This window comes from Scophthalmus maximus, chromosome 8 (genome assembly GCF_022379125.1).
Source record: "Scophthalmus maximus strain ysfricsl-2021 chromosome 8, ASM2237912v1, whole genome shotgun sequence".
In the NCBI taxonomy this organism is placed as follows: Eukaryota; Metazoa; Chordata; class Actinopteri; order Pleuronectiformes; family Scophthalmidae; genus Scophthalmus; species Scophthalmus maximus.
In genome coordinates this window covers 4,038,586-4,060,345 of record NC_061522.1, presented here as the reverse complement: position 1 = coordinate 4,060,345, position 21,760 = coordinate 4,038,586, and the positions used below count along the sequence as shown (strand labels likewise).

The 21,760-nt window shown below is 45.6% G+C and overlaps 3 protein-coding genes and 1 long non-coding RNA gene across 6 annotated transcripts in view; 3 read left to right on the top strand and 1 right to left on the bottom strand.

Moving 5' to 3' along the window:
* Window positions 1–781, bottom strand: part of slc5a10 (solute carrier family 5 member 10) — a 34,581-nt gene extending 33,800 nt beyond the window's left edge. For both annotated transcript variants that reach the window (XM_035636349.2, XM_035636350.2), the window contains exon 1: window positions 639–781. The gene's annotated coding sequence lies outside the window, so the exon portion shown is untranslated. The remainder of the gene's footprint in view (window positions 1–638) is intronic.
* LOC118312065 (hsp90 co-chaperone Cdc37-like) lies at window positions 554–6,477 on the top strand. Of its 2 annotated transcripts, none has more exons than XM_035636351.2 (8): window positions 554–899; window positions 2,278–2,611; window positions 2,796–2,889; window positions 3,003–3,118; window positions 3,218–3,340; window positions 4,655–4,858; window positions 4,973–5,044; window positions 5,154–6,477. In XM_035636351.2, the coding sequence occupies exons 1-8, from the start codon at window positions 733–735 to the stop codon at window positions 5,250–5,252; spliced, it is 1,209 nt and encodes a 402-aa protein (XP_035492244.2). In that variant the 5' UTR covers window positions 554–732; the 3' UTR covers window positions 5,253–6,477. The 2 variants fall into 2 exon arrangements, with proteins under 2 accessions (XP_035492244.2, XP_035492246.1); XM_035636353.2 differs by having other exon boundaries at window positions 555–849; window positions 2,291–2,611.
* Window positions 6,478–8,368: 1,891 nt separating this feature from the next.
* LOC118312516 lies at window positions 8,369–10,245 on the top strand. Its single transcript, XR_004794240.1, has 3 exons — window positions 8,369–8,606; window positions 9,077–9,251; window positions 9,660–10,245. It is a non-coding gene; the product is annotated as an uncharacterized LOC118312516 (long non-coding RNA).
* A 24-nt stretch (window positions 10,246–10,269) lies between these two features.
* LOC118312511 (cAMP-specific 3',5'-cyclic phosphodiesterase 4B-like) lies at window positions 10,270–21,407 on the top strand. The gene is made up of 16 exons (XM_035637160.2): window positions 10,270–10,492; window positions 11,305–11,442; window positions 12,160–12,287; window positions 12,395–12,577; window positions 12,693–12,732; window positions 12,953–13,023; window positions 13,575–13,737; window positions 15,054–15,147; window positions 15,250–15,407; window positions 16,469–16,567; window positions 16,763–16,927; window positions 17,594–17,693; window positions 17,800–17,954; window positions 18,047–18,169; window positions 18,783–18,965; window positions 19,127–21,407. The coding sequence occupies exons 1-16, from the start codon at window positions 10,451–10,453 to the stop codon at window positions 20,120–20,122; spliced, it is 2,838 nt and encodes a 945-aa protein (XP_035493053.2). The 5' UTR covers window positions 10,270–10,450; the 3' UTR covers window positions 20,123–21,407.
* Window positions 21,408–21,760: the final 353 nt, after the last annotated feature.

Below are 21,760 nucleotides of genomic sequence, written 5' to 3'. Positions count from 1 at the left end.
TGCTACCCTGTGTGATACTGTGCTGCCTTGACAAGTGAATTTCCCCGAGCGGGATGAATAAAGTTTTCTATTTCTATTTCTATTCTATTCTATATTCTGACATTCCGGACTGTTTACACTTCTACCCTCGGGCCGGAGGTACAGATACATAGATAGATACTTTATTTATCCCAAGCGGGGAAATTCCTGTGTAACAGCAGCACGTTTCACACAGCACACTTAAAAAATATATACAGTATCTACACAAATAAATGTCAAATATACGAATTGCTAAAAATATAGAGAATAAGAATAATACATTTAAAGAATTTACATGAAAAATGTATCATGCACTGTTCACATGTGCACCTTTTATAATTATTATTGTTGCTTTATTCTTCACATGCTGCCTTTTAGAATTGTTTTATTTTGTATATTTGTCGTTTTATTTTTGCATCGTCTGGCATTCTTTGGACAGCAAAGGAAGGGTTTCACTGTACAGGGAAACATGTTCTAAAAACAGAAACCGCCGCCGCTCTTTTTGATGACGTACGTCTGTGGATTGGATGCGCGCGCACCAGCAGCCGTCGACGCGGCGCTTTAAACGGCTCAAGAGGATTTGGGATAGCGAGTCATTTGTGTGTCGCTCGTCCGTTCACCTTTGCTCACGCCCCGTCGGCGAAGAGTTCCCCCGGCGATCGGTCCCGCAGTTGCCGTGTTTCTGAGCTGACAAAGCCGCGGCGGTGGTGGAAGATGAGCGCCGCAGCGGGCGTCGACTACAGCGCCTGGGACCACATCGAGGTGTCCGACGACGAGGACGTCGCCTGCGCGTACGTCGACACTCCGAGCCTGTTCCGACTGAGACACCGGGTCAGCAGTGACACTTTAAGTAGCCGTGACGTTTGGAAGTCTTACACCCGGTTAGTTCCACCAGTAGACGTGACTTTTTAAATTTTTATTTATTAGTATTATTAGTAGTAGCCAGAACAGCCCACACACACAGGCAGGTGTTAGACGAAAACTAATACCTGTGGACCAATCAGAGGCCGTGTTGCCAAAGGAGCGGCTAGCTATAGCGACACTTGACTTCTGAGCACTTTTATACCAGAAGTACTGTAACAAACACAAGGAGAGCAACATTGAGAGCAACAGTTGAAAACAAGAAGAATTAAGGCCATAAAAGTAAAATAATGAAATTAATTCTGGAAAGGTTGATAGTTTTTGCAGGTGCTCCCCGCAGTGGCTTCCTGTTTCTGCTAATAGATTTAGTCTATGAATAATGTGACTATTACAATATTCGGTAGCACCTGGAAAAGACGTGTGACTTTATCTTACAAATTTTATGGTTATAAAATTATGACCACATTTTAATATTCTTGGGTCTGGTTAACAACTAGCAGAATTGGTGGCCCTATGTAGATGATAAAAATAATTAATTTGCGTGTTTGCCAAGTAAAGTTTTATTCTATTTTTTTTTAAAGTTTCAAGCAATTTTCAAGTTACAAGAAATTGCAGTGTAGGAACGTGTGATGTAGGCGAGATCAGAACATAGTTCATTCTTGATCTTGGTTTGACTAAATAATCTTCTCTTACCAGCTGTTTCTCATATCCTGCAGTCCCCAGACTCCCCACACTATAGGTCCAGTTCTGTTTGTTGGGCTCTAAATCTGGTTAATCAGCTTAACGTGGTGATGCCCGGCTGTCACATGACTGGTTAAGTGGTCTTGACTGACTTGTAGTCTCTTGTCTTCCCTCCTGGTTTTCTTCTTTCTTTTTTTGAAATATCTGATGTCTGTTGACAACCAATGTTGCGGGCTGATCTCGTTGCTTATTAATCTTTTGAATGTACAAATTTGTCCATTTTGTTGTTGAAAGATAGTAACGTCAATCACAGGAGGCCTGACTTTTCCTTTTCGTTCATACCCTGATTGAATCACTGTAGGCAGACACAAACCACAACAACTCATATTTACATGATATCTGAGATTGTTCTCCCTCATGAGGCTCTGATTTATAATATATGTTTTAAGTAGTTAGCACAAATAGCTTTTAGATAACTGTTCTAACTGTGATAACTGTCTCCTGTGCAGACTGGTTTCAGTGTTTAAGTTGTTTGCTGTCGTGTGTGATTTTGTTTTCCTTGAACTATTGAGCACCTTCCACCAACCCGATCACCTTCAGTGTTTATCTTCTCCTCTCCATTTCACATGTGATTATTCATCAATTTGAACTCCCACCACTCTTACTTTTATTTATTTTATTTTTTGTCATTTATATCTTTACACTCGTCCATTGTGGATCCCAACGCCAGACCCGGCTGGAGAGAATGGCTGAGTTCCAGCAGAGAGGGGAAGATCTGGAGAGCAACTTTGCGGAATGCAAGAGGTTATTGGAAGAAGCCCAGGGACGACTTGGAGACCTGGAAGAGGGAGGGCAGGAGGAGGAGGAGGAGGAGGGTGATAAGGAGAAGGAGAAGGAGAAGAGAGAGGCTGAGCTGAAGAAAGTGCAGGCCGAGGTGAGAAAACTGAAGAAGGACGAGAAGGCCTTTGAGAAGATGATTAAGGAATACCAGCGAGAGGAAAAGAAGCTGCCCTGGAATGTCGACACAATCAGCAAAGAAGGTTTCAGCAAGGTACGGTGTGACAGCAGGGTCACAGAATTTTGCGAGACTCTCACAGAACCGATCTGCAGACAAGTTTTCTCTCATACAAACAGCAGTCCGCCAAGGTGCAAGTGCATGTGGCTTTTAAAGGGAATGGGAGCTTTAGACCCCCTAAGTGTGACTTGTCAGAAGGCTGATTTTTCTTGTTTTCCAGAGTGTACTCAACATCAAGCCTGTAACACGGGAGGAAAAGGTGGAGAAGCACAAGTCCTTTGTGGAGCAGTATGCGAAGGAAATCAAACACTTTGGTACGCTTCGTTGTCCTTCTCTTTCAAGTGTGCCCCATGCTGGGAATTGTCGAAGAAGAAATAAACAAAAAGCTCCAGCTGAAGGCAGCATGTGTTTGTCTGTGCACCACCAGGTATGCTGCGGCGCTGGGACGACAGTCAGAAGTATCTGTCAGACAACCCGCATCTGGTGTGCGAAGAGACAGCGAACTGCCTCGTCGTCATCTGCATTGACTTTGAGATAGACGAGGTGAGTGCTGTGACAAAAAAAAAAGAGGCTCTGGATAGAAAACGACTTAATTCATCCAGGTAACGCTTCGTATACCGTATGTTCTCTGTGTCCCTGTAGAAACATGAGCTGATGGGGCAGGTGGCCCACCAGGCCATTGTCCTGCAGTTCATCTTGGACACGGCTCGGACGCTGAAGGTCGACCCGAGAGGCTGCTTCAGGCAGTTCTTCTCCAAGATCAAGGTCTGGAATTACATGCGATCTCCTGCGTCTTTGACCCTGTTTACATCCTGGAATTAACATCAGGGCTGCAACTAACAATTGTTTCATTATTGATTTAACCTGTTGATTATTTTCTCGATTAATCGATTCGTTTTTTTGGTCCATTAGAGTGGTGAAAAATGGCGATTGTGTTTCCCAAAACCCCAAGATGATGTTTTGTTTCGTCCAAACACCAGAGATATTTAGTTTACTGTCACAGAGGAGCAAAGAAATCAGAAAATATTCACATTTAAGAAGTTGAAATCAGAGAATTCTTTTACCTTTTTCCCCATAAAAAAAATACTTGAACCGATTAATCAATTATCAAAATAGTTGGCGATTAATTTAGTAGTCGATTACTAATCGATTAACTCTTGCACCTCTAATTAACATGCGTGTAAACGGCCACTGAGACACAATGTGGTTGGATCGAACCTAAAACATTTATTTTTGTTTGTTTGTGGTCATTTTGCCATTTCTTTGTTGTTTCTTTTTGTCGTAGGTTTGATTGATTTTAAAACAGAACAATGCTCGACAACCACCCGTGTACAACTAAGTCAACATGGAGCACAAGCAAAGCAAACTAATAGCCACAGATAATAAAGATAAATATACAATAAACAAATATATATATAAGCAGATTAAATGAAATTGTATCAAAGTCTCCCCGTCCAATTTAAATATGTGAATTCAGGCCAATTGGACACCAGTAGCCACATAAGGTTTTTTTTAGGTCTGCAGCTAAATGGTCTAGAAAAATTAACCAAACTTTCAGAAACAATCATTACTTCCCTTTTTAAAAACAACCCACATGCTTTTTTTGGGGGGGTCGGTCATAGAATGATAAGGGAAGTGAAAATTCCTCAGAGGGAAGACCAGGGTCTTCACCTCTTAGTTTCCAGGAAATACATTTCCAGAATCTAGAAAGATTCCAAAAAGCAGTGGAAAAACATCCCAATATCTGAATGTCATTTAATGTATACAGGAGAAGGTCGTGGTTTATTTTTGTGCAAAGTGACAGGAGAGATACACGAGGCAGCCTGTAGTATTATTAAACAGTTACATGTAATCAAACCTATTGCCACGTGCCATCTTTGGCATATTCATTACTCAAATCTCTTTCCCAGTTACATGGCATATTTGGGAGCATACAACAGAGAAAGGAAATTGAATTAAAGGATTTTATTAAATGTTTTTGTGCTCAGAAATAAATACTGAATCGTGTCACTATGAGGGAGGAATGAGAGGTAGAAAAGAAATCTGAGAAGATATTAAAAACCTTGTACTTCTTGTCAGACTGCGGAGAAACCGTACCAGGACGCGTTTGACTGCGAGCTGGAGCTGCTGAAGGAGCGGGTCCGCAGCTGTGCACGGATTCGTATGGAGGACGCCATGAAGGAGCTGGAGGAGGAGGAGGAGGAGGAGGAGGAGGTGGGGAGGGAGAAGAGACTGGGCCCGGGTGGTTTAGACCCTGTGGAGGTCTATGAGTCGCTGCCAAAGGTAACTACACAAACACATGGACAGAGACACAGATTCAGTGCAGACGCTCCCAACAGGCGGCGCTCGGTTCACAAGGTTCGATGCTTCGCATTGGTACAATTTTTATTATTACAGGAAATACAAAGGAGCTTCGATGAGAAAAACATCCAGATGCTGTACGAGGCAATGGACAAACTCCACCCCGAGGTGAGCGTTTGTAACAGAGAGTCACAAGAAGAAGGAAAGTGACCGAACGAGAATCAAAAGGTCTCTGTTCGTTCATTTAATAACTGGTGTCGCTGCGTTTCTCCTACAGGAAGGAAAATACCACCTGAAGCGCTGCATTGACTCTGGATTGTGGGTGCCAGATTCAGGAGAGGGTGACGAGGAAGAGGATGAAAAGGATGAGGACTGAAAACAAAAGGAAGGATTTAAACAAGTGGCAAAAGGCAGCGATGACACACTCGTTCTTTCCCCGACAGTTTCACCCACATCATCACTTTAAGATCACATTCAATCAAATACTGAAATAGCGGTGTTCAGACAATCGCACATTTTTAATCTCTTTTTTAACTTAAAGCTTCTTGGTGCAGAGTAAAAGATGTATCTCTTAGTTTGACTCAAATCAGTTTTTATATCGTAGACAGTTGTTCTTGAATTAATGTCATTAGAAACGGCTGATAATGATCTGACACAAATCAAAGATATTTGAGACGTTGGTTTACACTAAAGACACTCAGATACACCTCAAATATTTGTACAAATGCTAACTTTTAGGTAAAAAAAAAGAAAAAGAAAGGCTTGAAGATCTGTCCACTGTAATATGTTCTACTGTGGACGACGGCGCCATCTCGTGTCCGTTTGGGGACAAGCAGATCAAAAACCACGTCAGTTGCCCGTTCGGTGAACAGTGTGATTGTCCCCTGATGATTTTAACTCGTAATCAACATCGGACAGGATCAACTGGTCCTCAGACGACCGCAGACAGAACCTCACTGTAGATTACAGCTGCCCTGCATTAAATATGAATTCTGTGAACTTTTGATTTTTGCTGTGACCGTCAGAAATCTCGAGTCTATTCGAAATTGACAGTTTTTTCAAGGCTGTGTCGTTTGCCAAAGAAGAAAATAGAGGGTTTATCAATTATCAGGGCAAATATACTGGAATCAGCCTATATGTCAGGAGATTAAAAAAAGAAAAGGAATGCGATAGACATATTTGAGACAATCTACCAACAGTTTTTATTTTAAAAAATCTGGCGTTTGTTACCATCAAATATCAATATTGGCTTCAGCCTCAAAAGTAACCGCTCTCGGTCCGTCTGTGATCGGTGCTTCAGGCGTCTCGGAGTAAAACCTGCAGGATTTGATTGTAATCTCCCAGGTCGATCTAGCTTTTGCAGATTGAGGCATTGATTAGGGTTTGCAGCTGTTAATTACTTTCATCACTGATCAATCTGGAAATTATTTTCTTGATGAATAGAACATTTGTGCATTAGAATTTCTCAAGGCACAAGGTGAAGAACATTAGATTGCTTGTTATTTCCCCGACCAACGGACCAAACACCCAAATACATAACATTTTCACTTGTATAAACAGAAAAAAATCAATCAGCAAATACTCACGTTTGAGATTTTTCTTGTATTTTTGTCTGAAAAAATGACTCTGAAATAACTTAAAGTCTGCTGTCAATGATCTAATCAAGTTGTCATCGTCCAAGTGAAATTTCTTTAGTTGCTGCTTTGTAATTTAATAGTTTTTGTGTGTAGGTTTTACAATACGTTTATTTATTTATCCCTGTAGTTGTGGGACTGTTTGTAAGTTGTGTTGTACAACTTGTACAATAAACCAGGAGTTGCCCTGGACTCATATTCTGCCACAACACTCTCTCCATCTCTCTCCCCTTTCACCTGCACGATTAATTGCTGGGTCTCTCTCTCTCCTTCATAATTAATCGTCGGTTGTTGGTTTTATTGCAGGAATTATTTTGTTTTTGAGGCAAAGCTTCTTTGTGCCGTCACTCTTGTAAATAGAAAACAATCAGCGCAGGCGCACGGACACGAATCAAATCTAGATAATGTCCATGAAAGTCAACGGGCAGGCGATTAGAACAATGTCACAGCTTCATGTACGTTGATGGTCAGTTTATATCAGTGTCAGATAATATATCCGTGTCAGTGTTTGATCATTGATGATGATTTGATCAATTATTTCAAGTTCTTGATCAAGCAGAAGTCTCCCGTATTCTCTCGTTACAGCTCCAAAGTCTTAATATTAATGTAAACGTCTTTGAATGTGGCACCAGTGATCAGACAAAACAAGCTCTCTGAAAAGTGCGTCTTTGCCTCAGTGGATCCTATTGTGTGCATTTTTTTTTTACTATTTCTGACATTTTATAGAGCAAACGATGAATCTTTGAATTGAGAAAATCATACGGATTTAATTGCTAATTAAAACAAAGAGACCCCCCCCATATCTCACCATCGTATCTGGATCCCCTCCCAAAATTGAATCACCTGTTTCCGTGGCCGAGACCTGCCTTTGATAGTTTTCCTGCCAACAATCAAATCTAAAAGACAAACTTAAATCAAAATCAAAATCAATCACATGACCTCCTTGTTGGTGATGGGTGTGTTTCTTTCAGAGCTGAAATGATTTGTCGATTGATCGATTTGGCGATCGACAGAAAATTCCAGTTGATGTCGATATTTTCCATCTTAGTTGTTTTTTCTTCAATGATGTTAAACTGGACATATTCCAGTTTTGCACTGTTTGACATTTTCATCATCAAGTCGTCTTAAGATTTATTTTCACAGCTTCGTAACAAGACTGATCATAGAAATACTGTTGGTTATCCTGCAAATCATAAATATTGTGGATTCTTCCATCTGAGGGAAGATACGCCTCCATGTGCATATAAGACAAAGATATAGAAATCCCCTGCAGTTTCAGAGAATATTTAGGGCTTAACATGGACAAATGTACCGCGCCATGTCCTTGAATGAGTGTAAAAGGACAGAGTCAATAGGAGAGGAGGGAGGAAGCAGAGCAGAGTGAGTAACAGGAGATATGAACCCATCTTAAATAAAACAATGTGTTCCATTAGAAAAAAAAGAAAGAAATCTGCTGTGTGTGTGAGTGTGATGGAGAGAAAGGACGCCTGACTAGTGAAGCAGACAATCGGCGTGTGGCTGCCAATAAGGGAGAGAGAGAGAGAGAGAGAAAACGGGTACCAATGGAGAGAGGAGGAGCGGAGACTGATTTATGGGAATAATGGACACTGTGTGTGTGTGTGTGTGTGTGTGTGTGTGTGTGTGTGTGTGTGTGTGTGTGTGTGTGTGTGTGTGTGTGTGTGTGTGTGTGTGTGTGTGTGTGTGTGTGTGTGTGTGTGTGTGTGTGTGTGTGTGTGTGTGTGTGTGTGGAGGAAGGTAAGGGGAGGGGGAGATGGGCTTCTCCACGGAGGCTGTGGTGGTGGCGGCGGCGGGGGGGGGGGGGGGGGGGGGGGGGGGGGGGGGGGGGTGACTGGGGGAGACCACTGTGGCAGGGGAGAGGGAGGAGGGGAAGCTGGTGAAGCCACTGATATTCATGAAGACGCCAAGTGTTTTTTTTTTTTCTCTTTCTCTCTCCTCTCTCTCTCTCCCTCTCTCTTTGCCGTGGTGACACACTGCTCGTCTGCGGAGAGACAGAGGGGGGACGCAGGGAGGACAGGACGGGGGGAGGACGGAGACGAGGCCCGGCCCATCTTGCCATTGATCTTGAGGCGATCAAGGTGAGTGTGTTTTTTATTCTTACATGCTGCAGCCTGACTGACTGACTGACTGTGTGTGTGTGTGTGTGTGTGTGTGTGTGTGTGTATGTACGTGTATGTACATGTGTGTCTGTCTGCCCCTGCCATCCGAAGACAGGCATGATGGCAGAGGCAGACCTCATGCACACAGGGTGACGACGTGTGTTTTTATACATACATATATATATATATATGTGGGTGTTTTGTAACAGAAGAGCAGGCTGCTGCTTGAGCTGCATATTGATGCACTGCTGCTTGGTTTTATAAGCTGCTTTATCTGTAGTGCAGGTGATACTGGTGGCAGCCATGGTGTGTGTGTGTGTGTGTGTGTGTGTGCTCAATTTCCTCATGGTCTCTGCATATACCTATATATAAATATATATATGTCACTGTGTCACTGTGTATCTGTTGATTTCTCAGCACAGAGCAGTTGTTTTTTTGTCGTTGAGCAGACTCCAGCGTGAGAAAGTCCTTTCATCGAGTGTGGGTGTGTTCTTGGTGACCCTGGAGGAAAAAAAGAGTCGTCTCCACCACCACCACCACCTCCACCTCCACCATGTGTCTGTGCACCAGCAGCTCAATCATAAACACCGATATGCTGAAGCGTGTCCTATCCAATGGAATTAGGTCAGCTCAGACTGCTCAGAGTAATTACATAACATCAGAGAGCCCCTCGGTGTTGCAGTATCTGCTCGGAATTAGCCAAAGTGAAGGAAGGTACAGCTCCTGGCCAAGGCCACGGCGGCCAAAACATTTCTGATTTATCAGTCAATCTGCTGATTTGATTGATAGTTTTAAGATATATATATTTTTTAAGATATTTGAAACAATTGCCATTTGTTTTCCACACGACAGCGGATTCCTGCATATGTGGCTAGATTACTTTCTTAAATTTGATCATGCATAAAATGTATTGATGACTTTAAAGCTGGACACTTTGTTCTAAACATCCGACAATTCCTGGTCGTAACCGACTCAGATCCTTTATTGATCCCGAGTGGGAGATTAAAACCCTTTGCGTCTGTTTTCTTGAAGGGGAATCTGCAGCGGAGACGAGACACGCCGGATCCCTGCGAGTCAAACCTGCAGTTTTCCGACGTCTGGATTTTCCTCAGATGAGCCGATCGCATCGAACGCCTCTCTCCCCTGTGCAGGATTCTAGATCCGTGTGAACCAATCAGACGGAGGGAAACCGAGATCTGAGACAGGAGAGACACTCTGTACGAGTTCCCCTGGATTTGTGGGTTCCTTTTCTAACTTGTTGGTGAAAATTGCATCCATGTGGGATCCGGTTTACGTTTGGGGAACGCCGCACGAACGACACTCCAGCCTGGATGGTTATTTCGGAGAACATGGGAGAAACAGGTTTTCCTCAGCGGCCGCATCATGAACTCTGAGCAGGACATCCCGTCGGCTTGTCTCGCCAAAGGAAGACGACGACGACATGCAGACACGCTTGTTTTTTCCCCCCAGAAACTTGTAGCTTACACTTAAAATGGAGTGAGACTTTTTTTTTTGATTTTCCTTCCTTCTGCCTTTGGCTCTGGGACAAAAACAACAACAGATCAACAGATCCAGGAGAGGACGCCGGGTGGCAGCCTTCTGAGGGGCCGAGGTGTGGGCGGGGGAAGGGGGGCAGGGGGGCGGGGGGGGAGCGGCGGTCGGCTGGCTTTTGAGTCAGCTCCGATGGGGGCCGGTTGTGACCTGGTCTGACCCCGGTTTGACCTTGCAGTGACCTCTGACCCTGTCCGGTCCTGGCTCTCCAGCTACTCTGCTGCCTGGGTTCGGGAACGCTCCGCCCCGGGGCCCAGAACGAGCCAATCAGAATGAAGAAGAGCCGCAGCGTGCTGTCGGTGACTGGAGAAGAGGTGAGGGTGTCAACATTCTCGTTGGGGGGGAAAAAAAACAACCTGCTGACTCCCCGTTACACGGAGAGAGCAGATACCAGACAGAGCACGCTGTCACCTTATACTGTGTGTGTGTGTGTGTGTGTGTGTGTGTGTGTGTGTGTGTGTGTGTGTGTGTGTGTGTGTGTGTGTGTGTGTGTGTGTGTGTGTGTGTGTGTGTGTGCGTGCGTGTGTGCGTGCGTGCGTGCGCGCGCGCGCGCGCGCATGTTCCTCTTGTCAATAACTGTGAACACACTCAGAAGTCAGAGTAAGTGTGAACCACTCAGCCAATCACAGTCCTCTGTGAAAATGAGCCGTTGTCTTTTAAAGGTAGCGTCTTGGTTTAAGGACATAACACCATGTAGTATTCGCCACATTCATGAATGCCAATACATTTATGAATGTGTGCGTGTGTGTGAGCGTCTCTCCACATCTTGGTCTGGACGACATCAAATGCAGCATGGAAGAAACACAGAACTGTTGCCTAGCAACTGCTACCATTCCCCCTGTGTTTTGTTGCTACGGTGCTGCAGTGCAGATCAGCCTCCAAGAGCTCAGTCTGTAGAGGCCTCATCCCAGACGCACGGGCACAGACACACACACACACACACACACACACACACACACACACACACACACACACACAATGTTTGGCAAAGTAACAACTGTGTGGTTCGTTGACTTTTAGATTTTTTCATTGTTAGAAAGACAAATGAGATTTTTTTTAAATTGTTTCGTCCCTAGAAGATGTATTTATCCCGCTCCTCATCCGCCCCCTCCGTCCCGTCTCACAGGGTCATGACACAGATATCACAGGTGCTGGCGGTGAGAAGGCGGAGTCGTCGCGCTACAGCCGATCCTACACCTCCGGGGCTACGCTGGGGGCGGAGCTACGCAGAGGGCGGAGCAGAAGACTCTCATCCAGTCTCCAGGTATTGAATAAGGACGCTCTTGGGCGCTTGTGGGGGCAAAAATGAGCCATGGATTGCCCCTCTATTTAAAGGGGCAGTAACTTATTTTTGAATTCCAATAAGCATTTTGTAAAATTCAGCCAAAATTTCCTAACGGTCTGCCAGCTGTCGGTTCTATGTGTGTGTATGAATGTTTTCTAACAATGTTTATAGTTTTGTGAATATGTTCCCGCTGTGGCCGTGTGGTTTTGGTCATAATTAGAGCCCGACCGATATATCAGTTGACCCATAATATCGGTATCGGCCGATATGTTTAGAGCCGACCAATATCATCGGCCAACCGACATGAGCCTTTAAATGTGCATTTATGTTTTACATTTTAGGTAAAATAAATGTTTCTTCTTAATTCAAGTTCATTTATTTGATTGTAAATGTCATTTTTTTTTTTATGATAAATTTATGGTTAAACAAAAATATCAAGCCTCATCACATTTCTTTGTCACAAAGGTTTGATAACAACATCTATATGTATCGGCCGGTGTATCGGTATCGGGAATCTTGTGCTCCCTAATATCAATATGGGCATGGGCCCCCCAAAAAATCCATATCGGTCGAGCTCTGGTCATAATCCAGGCGCCAATGGAAGAGAGACTGAAGAAGTTCCACTCTGTTACACCTGCAAAGTCACTGTTGTCCTTTATCCTCTGTAACACAAACTCCTACCTGCTCACTGTACAGGTGCCCTGCTGGCTCCGCCCACGAGACCGCACTCGTTCACCGGAGGTCCTGTGCAACGTGTCCCGTCCCACAACGCTCCCGCTCCGCATCCCACCTCGCATCTCCATCACGCAAGCGGACACCGACAGGTTGACTCACATTTAAAACCTTTTCTTTCTTTCTTTTTTTCTTTCCTCGAGCTGCAGGATGTTATAACTCCTGTCCTCTGTCATCATCCTCACTCCTCCCGCTCCAGTTACGAAGCAGAGAATGGCGTGTCGCCGGGCCACAGCCCGCTGGGCTCGCAGAGTCCCGGCCTCACCCTGCACACCTCCTTCCCCCAGGGCCAGAGAAGAGAGTCCTTCCTCTACCGCTCCGACTCGGACTACGACATGTCGCCCAAGACGGTCTCGCGTAACTCCTCCATCGCCAGTGAAGGGTGAGACTCGGGGGGGGGGGAAGACTGAAAGAACGAGAGGGAGAGAGTATTTTATCTGTGTACCCCAATGTCTTCTCTCTCTCTCTCTCTCCTTTCCAACTGTCCCACCTCTCAGACACACGGCAGAAGACTTTATCGTCACACCTTTTGCGCAGGTGCGTTGTTTTACTTCCATTAGTCATTGAACCACATAGATTTAATCATGTTTCATGCTTCTCAAACAGCTTCTCGGACATTCCTGCATTATTTAGTCCCAAAGCGCGGCCGGATATTTCCATGTAAAGCGCTGGGAAATAGATGAATCGGCTTGTTGAATGATGGAAAGCAGAGTGTGGCCATTTCTCTGATCTCCCGTGATGCTGTGCGATGCCCCAGGTGCTGGCCAGTCTGCGATCGGTACGGAGCAACTTCACCATCCTCGCCAACGTCTCCACGCCAACAGTCAAGTCAGTACCGACGTCCTGAAATGTTCCACTAATGCTCTTCATGACCGTATGTTTGTGTGGCCAGTCAAAAGAAGGGGTAGTAGCAGACTTTATGTATTCAAATCATAGCGATCTACTTTACTATAGTGTATGAGACATTTTGTGGCTACGGTGACATCATGAGGTCGCTCACACAGTCCAGTAGAGAAGTCCTACTGTACTACTGTAAGCATCACCGACACTCAGAACACCACCTACTCTGTGGTGGGCGTTGAACATTAGACGTTAATTTCAGATTATTATTATTTTTCACATCTCAAAAACAGAAAGGAATCAGATATTCCCTGTTTCCTTAAGGGAAGAGAGAAAGAAACACTTTTTCAAATGTTCATATTCTATTAGTTTTCTATTAGGATCATGGTAGAGAGAAGAGAAACACAACACGGATTATGCGCTTATATGATGTGTGGAACTGGTAACAAACAAATTTGATGAATAACGATGAATATAAAAGCATACTCAAGGTTGATGAGGCCGCCGGGCCCCTCACGGACCGCCGTGTGTGTTTTCAGGCGGTCTCCTCTGGGCGGCGTGTGCGTCAGTCCCAGGGCGGCGCTGTCGGAGCAGCAGCACCAGCAGCTCGCCCTGGACACTCTGGAGGAACTGGACTGGTGCCTGGACCAGCTGGAGACCATCCAGACGCACCGCTCCGTCAGCGAGATGGCCTCCAGCAAGGTGCGTGAGGACACTGTACATGGACATGGTTTGGCCAGCTGTGGTCCGTCCACTGTCTGACTGCAAGTCCTTGTCTAACTGCCTCTCGTGGGACAAATAAAGTACCTTGAATTACATCTAAAATAATAATTATACAATAGATGAATGTTTTACAAACGGCATTTTTATATGTTTTAAGCCATTTTTCTTAATCAATTAAAAATAGATTGTTGTATTTATGTATTAACGTATATATTCATGCTTTGCTGTCAGTACATCGTTACTGTTACTGTCATTTTCAACAGTTAAATTCATTGTTCCACTGCAGCCACACGGCATTTTCTTCGTAATGAAATTTGCGTTAAACAAAAAGTGAGAAGTGATGACGGAAATGTTTGTCTATATTTCTTATGCTCAAATATCGACTGTGTATTGTTACAGGCCTCGACCATGAAACATACCAAATCTTCAAATCTCGCTTTTAATTGAATCTCACTTCTTCTTTAACTTGTCCTTTTATATATATTTCAGCCTTTTTGCTGTTTTTTTAATCTTATTTATGTATTTATATAGGTTTTGATTGAATTTAATCTTATTACTTTTATTTGTTTATTCATTTTATTTACTCTCCTTTTAATAATATATTCTATTAACCCTAATACAACTTTTTCTATGAATTTTATCCTCCTATATATATATATATACATATTGTGTGCATATGTGTGCATTTACATATATTTATTTTTTTGCTCATTGAAAATAAGCGAGACAGCGTTTTCCTGAGATTCCTCCTACATGTTGTTACTGAATGTTTTATTTATTTTTTGCTCTTTTAAGACTTGCTTTGTATGTTTGATCGTGAGTAAATGTCTGTGTGTTTGTGTGTGTGTGTGTCTGTGTCTGTGTGTGTGTGTGCGTGTGTCTGTGTCTGTGTCTGTGTGTCTGTGTGTGTGTGTGTGTGTGTGTGTGTGTGTGTGTGTGTGTGTGTGTGTGTGTGTGTGTGTGTGTGTGTGTGTGTGTGTGTGTGTGTGTGTGTGTGTGTGTGTGTGTGTGTGTGTGTGTGTGTGTGTATCCGAGGGAGGGGGGTATCTTTTTTGTGTTCCATTTCATTGTATGGAAAGTGCCATATAAATAAAATCTGACTGATTGATACTGTAGGTGTAGCCAAATGCCTGCTGAAAAGAAATCTGTAAAATCAGCACCAATCACAGGGGTTTTTTTGTTGTTGTATTTTTTACAGCATCCTTAAACCTACAGTACTGTACATTAAATATTACCTCTCGGGTTTCCCGCAGCGGTTGACTCGTTTCTCTGTGTGTGTTCTCACTGTGCCACAGTTCAAGAGGATGCTGAACAGAGAGCTGTCCCACCTGTCGGAGATGAGTCGCTCCGGCAACCAGGTGTCTGAATACATCTCCAGCACCTTCATGGGTGAGCGGGGGACCGCAATCTGTCTTCTGTCCGGAACAACATTCATGTCCCCCCCCCCACCCACTAAATCCTTCTGTGTGTTTGCTGCGTGTCACTCTGTAGACAAGCAGGACGAGGAGGAGATCCCGTCTCCCACCCTGAAAGACAAACCGATGAGTCACATCATCGGCGTGAGGAAACTGTCTCACAGCTCCAGCCTCTCCAGCGCGTCGATGCCTCGCTTCGGTGTCAACACGGACCACGAGGACGAGCTCGCCAAGGTCTCGCTGTCTCTCTCTCTCTCTCTCTCTCTGCGTGTGTGCGACTCACGCCAAATGAGGAACGCAATCCCTGCTCTGACTTTAAAAACGCTGGACGATGTGATCTCTTTCCCAGCAAACAGATTTATTTTTAAAAAAGCTTCGTCCTCCCGTCCGGGCAGGAAAGAGGAATGTGTCCCCGTCATTAAATATTATGACTGAAAAGGAATTTCAGTCCATCTTAAGAACCAAATGTTGGGAAAAGCCCAAAGTCTCCAGCTCCGCATCTTCATGTGGCAGCACGTGGATGAGACGAGACTATTCTAGATGCAGATATAAATGATTCATGGTTTCTGGCTCAGGGTTTTGTGTAAGAGGAAGAGGAAGACACCCGGTCACGAGAAAGATTCAATGATGATGGTTATGTGTCGTGACATGAAAGCGACGTGTGCTGCGTGATCTTTGATTTTTATCTGTAACCAGATCATTCTCGGCGATATGACTTAAAAATATATAAAATGATAAAAAGTCACATTTTAACCTTGATAAGAATGGATTCATTCAAAACTATTTCTTACGTACATCAATCGATTCTTACGCACTTCCAATGTTTGCACTAGGTCGATTACCTGTTGCAGCTCTAGAATTTTTTGTTAATTATTGAATAAAATGACTTTTTTTTTCTAAATCACCCAAACAAAACGCAAAAATATTAAGTTTTACTTTGATTGAAGACTATGAACTACACTCAAGACTCATATTTGAGAAGTTTGAACCAGAGATTCATTTTTCTATTAAATTTTTTTTGTTAATCAAATAATCAACTAATCATTTTGGCTTTAAAGTAACTCCTGATTGGTTGGTTCAACTTATCGACAAATGTCATTGTTTTTTATTTATTATTTTTTCAGTTTAATTATATGGGATTGTGGCTTTTTTTTTTTCAATTTGTGACATTACGGTTTGTTGAGTAACTTTTAGTGCTTGATTCTGCTGCAACTCCGCCTGTACTGGGGTGTTATGATTTTTAAAACAATATTGCAGGTATTCTGACTCGGCTGTTGACGTCTGTTATCATCCAGGAGTTTGAGCATCTGGACAGGTGGAGCTTCAACATATTCAGAGTCGCAGAGTTCTCCAACAACAGGCCCCTCAGCTGCATCATGTACGCCATCTTCCAGGTAAACAACACGCGTGTGTGCGTGTGCGCGTGTGCGCTTGTGTGTGCGTGTGTGTGCGTGCGTGCGTGCGTGCGCATGCGTGCGTGCGTGCGTGCGTGCGTGCGTGTGTGTGTGTGTGTGTGCTGCTGTACAGTACATGATGTGCTCCTGGTGGAGTGTTTGTGAAGTCCTGGCTCCTCTCCTCCTCCTCCTCAGGAGCGAGAGCTGTTGAAGACGTTCCGAATCCCGGTCGAGACCTTCGTCACTTACGTGATGACCCTGGAGGACCATTACCATGGAAACGTGGCCTACCACAACAGCCTCCATGCTGCAGACGTCACCCAGTCCACGCATGTCCTGCTCTCCACGCCTGCTCTCGACGTATGTCAACACACGCGCGCCTTCTATTTGTATAGACAACAGTACACATCCTTTATAGAATACAGTTTCAACACAGTAGATGTTTATTATCAAACATAAGCTGGAAAATGATATGCGGCCGAACCCAAGGCACAGACAAAAAACTGTTTAAAAAACAAGCACATGGAAAAAGAAAATAATAACCACGGATGACAGTTCAGTCGTTCATTCAAGAAAATCACTAACCCTCAAACCCTTTTGTAATAACTGTGATGAAATGACATTAAATAGTGACGATATTTGATGCCGTCGACACGGGTAACAAGCAAAACACGATCCAGTGTTTGTTTCCACACGAGGACACGAGAAGATCAACGTCGTCTCCATCTACCTAAAAGTTTTTAAAAAACATGTAAGTCGGACAGTCGTGATGTAGTCGTGACGGCTCATGACACAATCGTATCCTGAAAACACCAATCGATTCGATCTGATCTGTCCAACGACGAAGCGAAGGGGTTTCGTCCGGCAAATACACATTTTTTTAAAATCGGATTTTTACCCAGATTCTCAATTCTCAAATAAATTCCCAGATTTTCTTTTTTTTTTCTCCCCAATCCCTTTTGGGGGCCGAGATGTTTCTATTGCCTCCTCTTTGACCTGGTCTCTTCTGCCCCCCCCCCCGCCCAGGCCGTCTTCACCGACCTGGAGATCCTCGCCGCCCTGTTCGCCGCAGCCATCCACGACGTGGACCACCCGGGCGTTTCCAATCAGTTCCTCATCAACACCAGTGAGTACAAACACAAACACATACAGTAGAATGTGCCTCTACTGCGTGTTTGCGCGAACCCCGTCCCCCGTCCCCCTCTCTCTCTCTGTCTCTCGTCTGCGCTCAGACTCCGAGCTGGCCCTCATGTACAACGACGAGTCCGTTCTGGAGAACCACCATCTCGCCGTGGGCTTCAAGCTCCTGCACCAGGAAAACTGTGACATCTTCCAGAACCTCACCAAGAGACAGCGGCAGAGTCTCCGCAAGCTCGTCATCGACATGGTGGGGCGCTCGACTCTCCGCGGCAAAACTCAAATGTCCGAATCCCTGATTCCAGCTGTACTGACATCACCGCTTCGTCTCTCCGTGTGCAGGTGTTGGGCACAGACATGTCCAAGCACATGACCCTGCTGGCCGATCTGAAGACCATGGTGGAGACGAAGAAGGTGACGAGTTCCGGCGTGCTGCTCCTCGACCACTACACGGAGCGAATACAGGTAACCGCGTGTCAACCCCACGAGTCGGTTCAACTTGGACTTTGTCTTCCGAGGGTTTTTCTTTCCACATTAAGAGCAAACGAGTCGCAAGGAAGTCGCTGGGATTGGCTGGAGCCAATCCCAGCTGACATTGGGCGAGAGGCTGACATTGGGCGAGAGGCGGGGTTCACCCTGGACAGGTCGCCAGCCTATCACAGGGCCACATACAGAGACAACAACCATTCACTCTCACATTCACACCTACGGTCAATTTAGAGTCTCCAATGAACCTAACCCCATCCTGCATGTCTCTGGACTGTGGGAGGAAGCCGGAGAACCCGGAGAGAACCCACGCATACACGGGGAGAACATGCAAACTCCACACAGAAAGGCCCTGTTTGGTTTGAACCGGGACTCGAACCCAGAACCTTCTTGCTGTGAGGCGAAAGTGCTAACCACTACACCACCGTGCAGCCCTGTATTTCATAATTTTTATTTTAAATGTATTATATATACTGTATATTTTTTCGTCCACAATAATCTGACGACGCCCAGAAATGATCTCGCCTCCCACCCGGTTGAGAATCCTGTGCTGCAGACAAAAGAATATCGCATTCCGTGTGTGTGTTTGTAGGTGCTGAGGAACATGGTGCACTGTGCGGACCTGAGCAACCCCACCAAGACGCTGCTGATATACCGACAGTGGACGGAGAGGATCATGGAGGAGTTCTTTCGCCAGGGCGACAAAGAGCGCGAGCGAGGGATGGAGATCAGCGCCATGTGTGACAAACACACGGCGTCTGTGGAGAAGAGCCAGGTAACGGCCGCTCGCGTCCGCTTTAAACGCGGTTCGTCCGGAACAGACGAGAATAGAAAAACTGTTTGAGTTGTGTAATGTGGCAGTATGCAAATACGTATAATTCCCAAAATGTTGCAACGATTCCTTTGGCATTCACGGCGTGAGTCTCCCCTCCCCAGGTGGGTTTCATCGACTACATCGTCCACCCGCTGTGGGAGACGTGGGCCGACCTGGTGCACCCGGACGCCCAGGAGCTTCTGGACACGCTGGAGGAGAACAGGGAGTGGTACCTGAACACCATGCCCCAGTCCCCCTCGCCCCCCCCGGACAGACACCTCCTGCACGACCGCTTCCAGTTCGAGATCACCCTGGAGGACCTGGAGCACAACAACCACAACCACGTGCACCCGAGGAACAGCAGCGGCGGGCGGAAGGCGATCTGCGGCGTGGGCGACGCGGAGGGAACGCAGGGCGACGAGGAGAACCACAACGGAAGACAGAACGGAGTCCGGGATGGAGAAGAGGAAGAGGAGGAGGAGGAGGAAGGGACTAGAGAAAGCGAGAGAGAAGAAGAGGAGCAGGAGGAGGAGGAGGTGCAGGAGAACACGGCACATGAGGAACACGGAGAGGAGCGAGTGGACGAAGACGGGGGAGAGCAGACGGATGAAACGGAAAAAGGAGATGAAGGTAACGACGTAGCGGAGGACGAGGAGGCGAAAGAGGAGGAGGAGGACGAGCAAAATCAGGAGGAAGAACGGGAGCGGGAGGAGGAGGAGGAGGGTGAAGGTGAGGAAGGTGGAGAAAATGAGGAGGGAAAGGGGGATGAAGAAGAAAGTGCGGAAAAGGTGGAAAGGGAAGAGGTAGAAGGGGAAATGGATGGAGAGGAAGAGAAAGAGGAGGAGAAAGAGGAGGAGAATGTAGAGGAGGAGAATGTAGAGGAGGAGAATGTAGAAGAGGAGAATGTAGAGGAGGAGAATGTAGAGGAGGAGACGACGGAGGAAAGTGTTGAACAAGAGGAGGATGAGAAAGTGGAAGAAGAGGAGGCAGAAACTGGGGAGAAAGTTGAAGAAGAGGAGACAGAAGATAATGTAGCAGATGAAGATGAGGAAGGAGAGTTGGAAGGAGCAGAAGAGGAGGAAGCAGCGACAGTTGAGGAAGAAGGAGAGGAAAGTTAGTTGGGTGTGACATTCGCAAATTCAGAAGGGTCAGAGAGATGAAGACGTGCGTAAAGGAACCCGGCGAGATGTGGACAGTGAGCGCCGTGGCGGTGGAGGAAGAGGATGAAGGGATGAAGAAGAGAACGTGGCTCCTTTCACTCATCACGTGACCCGTGAGATACGGACGGACTTGAGAGATTCAAGAGCGACCGCAGAGCAACGGACACGAAAAAACAGAAACCCTCTCTGACGGAGCCGGGAAACAAACGGTCGTGGCCGAAAGACCGGACGCTTCATCGCCAAGTGTCTGTACGTCCATCACTGCCGTAGGCGATGAACCGGGGAGGAGGATTTCCCAAAAAAGTTTTATCAACTTTTGTAGCTCCCGGAAAAAAAATGAATACATGCAGACAATTGCGTGTCTCTTCTCCCGGTCTCACGGATTATTGCCCGTCGTCTCTGTAACACACACACACACACACACACACACACACACACACACACACACACACACACACACACACACACACACACACACACACACACACACACACACACACACACACACACACACACACACACACACACACACACACACACACACACACACACACACACACACACACACACACACACACACACACAACCGAAGAACGTCAACTTCCTCTGTTTGTCAGAAGAAAAAATTAAAAACAGTCTGGATGGTTTCGTCTGTCGTCTAATAATGTATCTACTGCAGAAAAAAAGAAAGAATAGTTTTTCCGTCACGTGAGCAGGACGCCGAGGACGCTGGTCCGGGTACCAGCTCCACCTCCTCGCGTAAACCAACCGCCGCGCAGAAAACGATGCTGGATTTTCTGAAACCAATCACGTCCCTGGACAAAGTCGGAAACACCCGTGTCGCAGGTTCCAGGCGGATTTTATCGTACGTGTCGATGTCGGTTGCAGTGTTTCATCCCGTCACGACCCCCGACTGCGTCAGTGTGACTTCCTGTGTGAATCGTGCCAAACTGACCCAGGACCAGCACCAGGGCCACTCCGCCCCTCCCTGCTCCGAACAAGGAAGCGGGGGCCACTCTTCCGTGAAGCAATGCACTGTGGGACCAGGCTCAACGGGTGCGATGATCCTCCACAGATCCCATCTTTCTTTTTCCTTTTTTCTTTTCTTTTTTTTTGGGTTCTTTGAGTTTTTGTAAAATTGTATTTGGCACTTTATCGGACACCCCTGTTGCATATATGTACATAATAAACATGTATTTTAACCTGCTGATGTCATACAATAAATCGGATCAATGAAGAGGAAGACGCAGTTTTTACTTCGCCGCCGAAGTGAAGTGTCGTTTTGGGCGTGTATATAATTATACGACTATAACTCGTGAACGGATCTTTATGCGACTTGATATACGAGTGAATATGGATATTGTGTGAATGGAATACATGTTGGGTAACCAAAGGTCAAAGGTCACCAGGGCCAAATACCCCCCTCCCCCATAAATATTTGATCTTGTATGTCTCTGGTCGTACGGAGACGGGACCGGTGGCGCTCGAAAGCTTGTTGAAAGGCCTTTCCAGTGCGTCACATCCGATTTTAACCCATGACGTCGTCTTCTTGCAGGAAAAATTTGGTCACAGTTCACAAATTTACATCAAATTTGA

What these genes read in the sequence shown, in the direction of transcription:
- LOC118312065 (XM_035636351.2), top strand. Translation starts at nt 733, where the DNA reads ATGAGCGCCGCAGCGGGCGTCGACTACAGCGCCTGGGACCACATCGAG. An exon ending in TTGACTTTGAGATAGACGAG is followed by an intron (nt 3,119 to 3,217) that starts GTGAGTGCTGTG and finishes GTGTCCCTGTAG; the next exon opens with AAACATGAGCTGATGGGGCA. An exon ending in TCTATGAGTCGCTGCCAAAG is followed by an intron (nt 4,859 to 4,972) that starts GTAACTACACAA and finishes TTATTATTACAG; the next exon opens with GAAATACAAAGGAGCTTCGA.
- LOC118312511 (XM_035637160.2), top strand. Translation starts at nt 10,451, where the DNA reads ATGAAGAAGAGCCGCAGCGTGCTGTCGGTGACTGGAGAAGAG. An exon ending in TCGTCACACCTTTTGCGCAG is followed by an intron (nt 12,733 to 12,952) that starts GTGCGTTGTTTT and finishes GCGATGCCCCAG; the next exon opens with GTGCTGGCCAGTCTGCGATC. An exon ending in GCAAGCTCGTCATCGACATG is followed by an intron (nt 17,955 to 18,046) that starts GTGGGGCGCTCG and finishes CTCCGTGTGCAG; the next exon opens with GTGTTGGGCACAGACATGTC.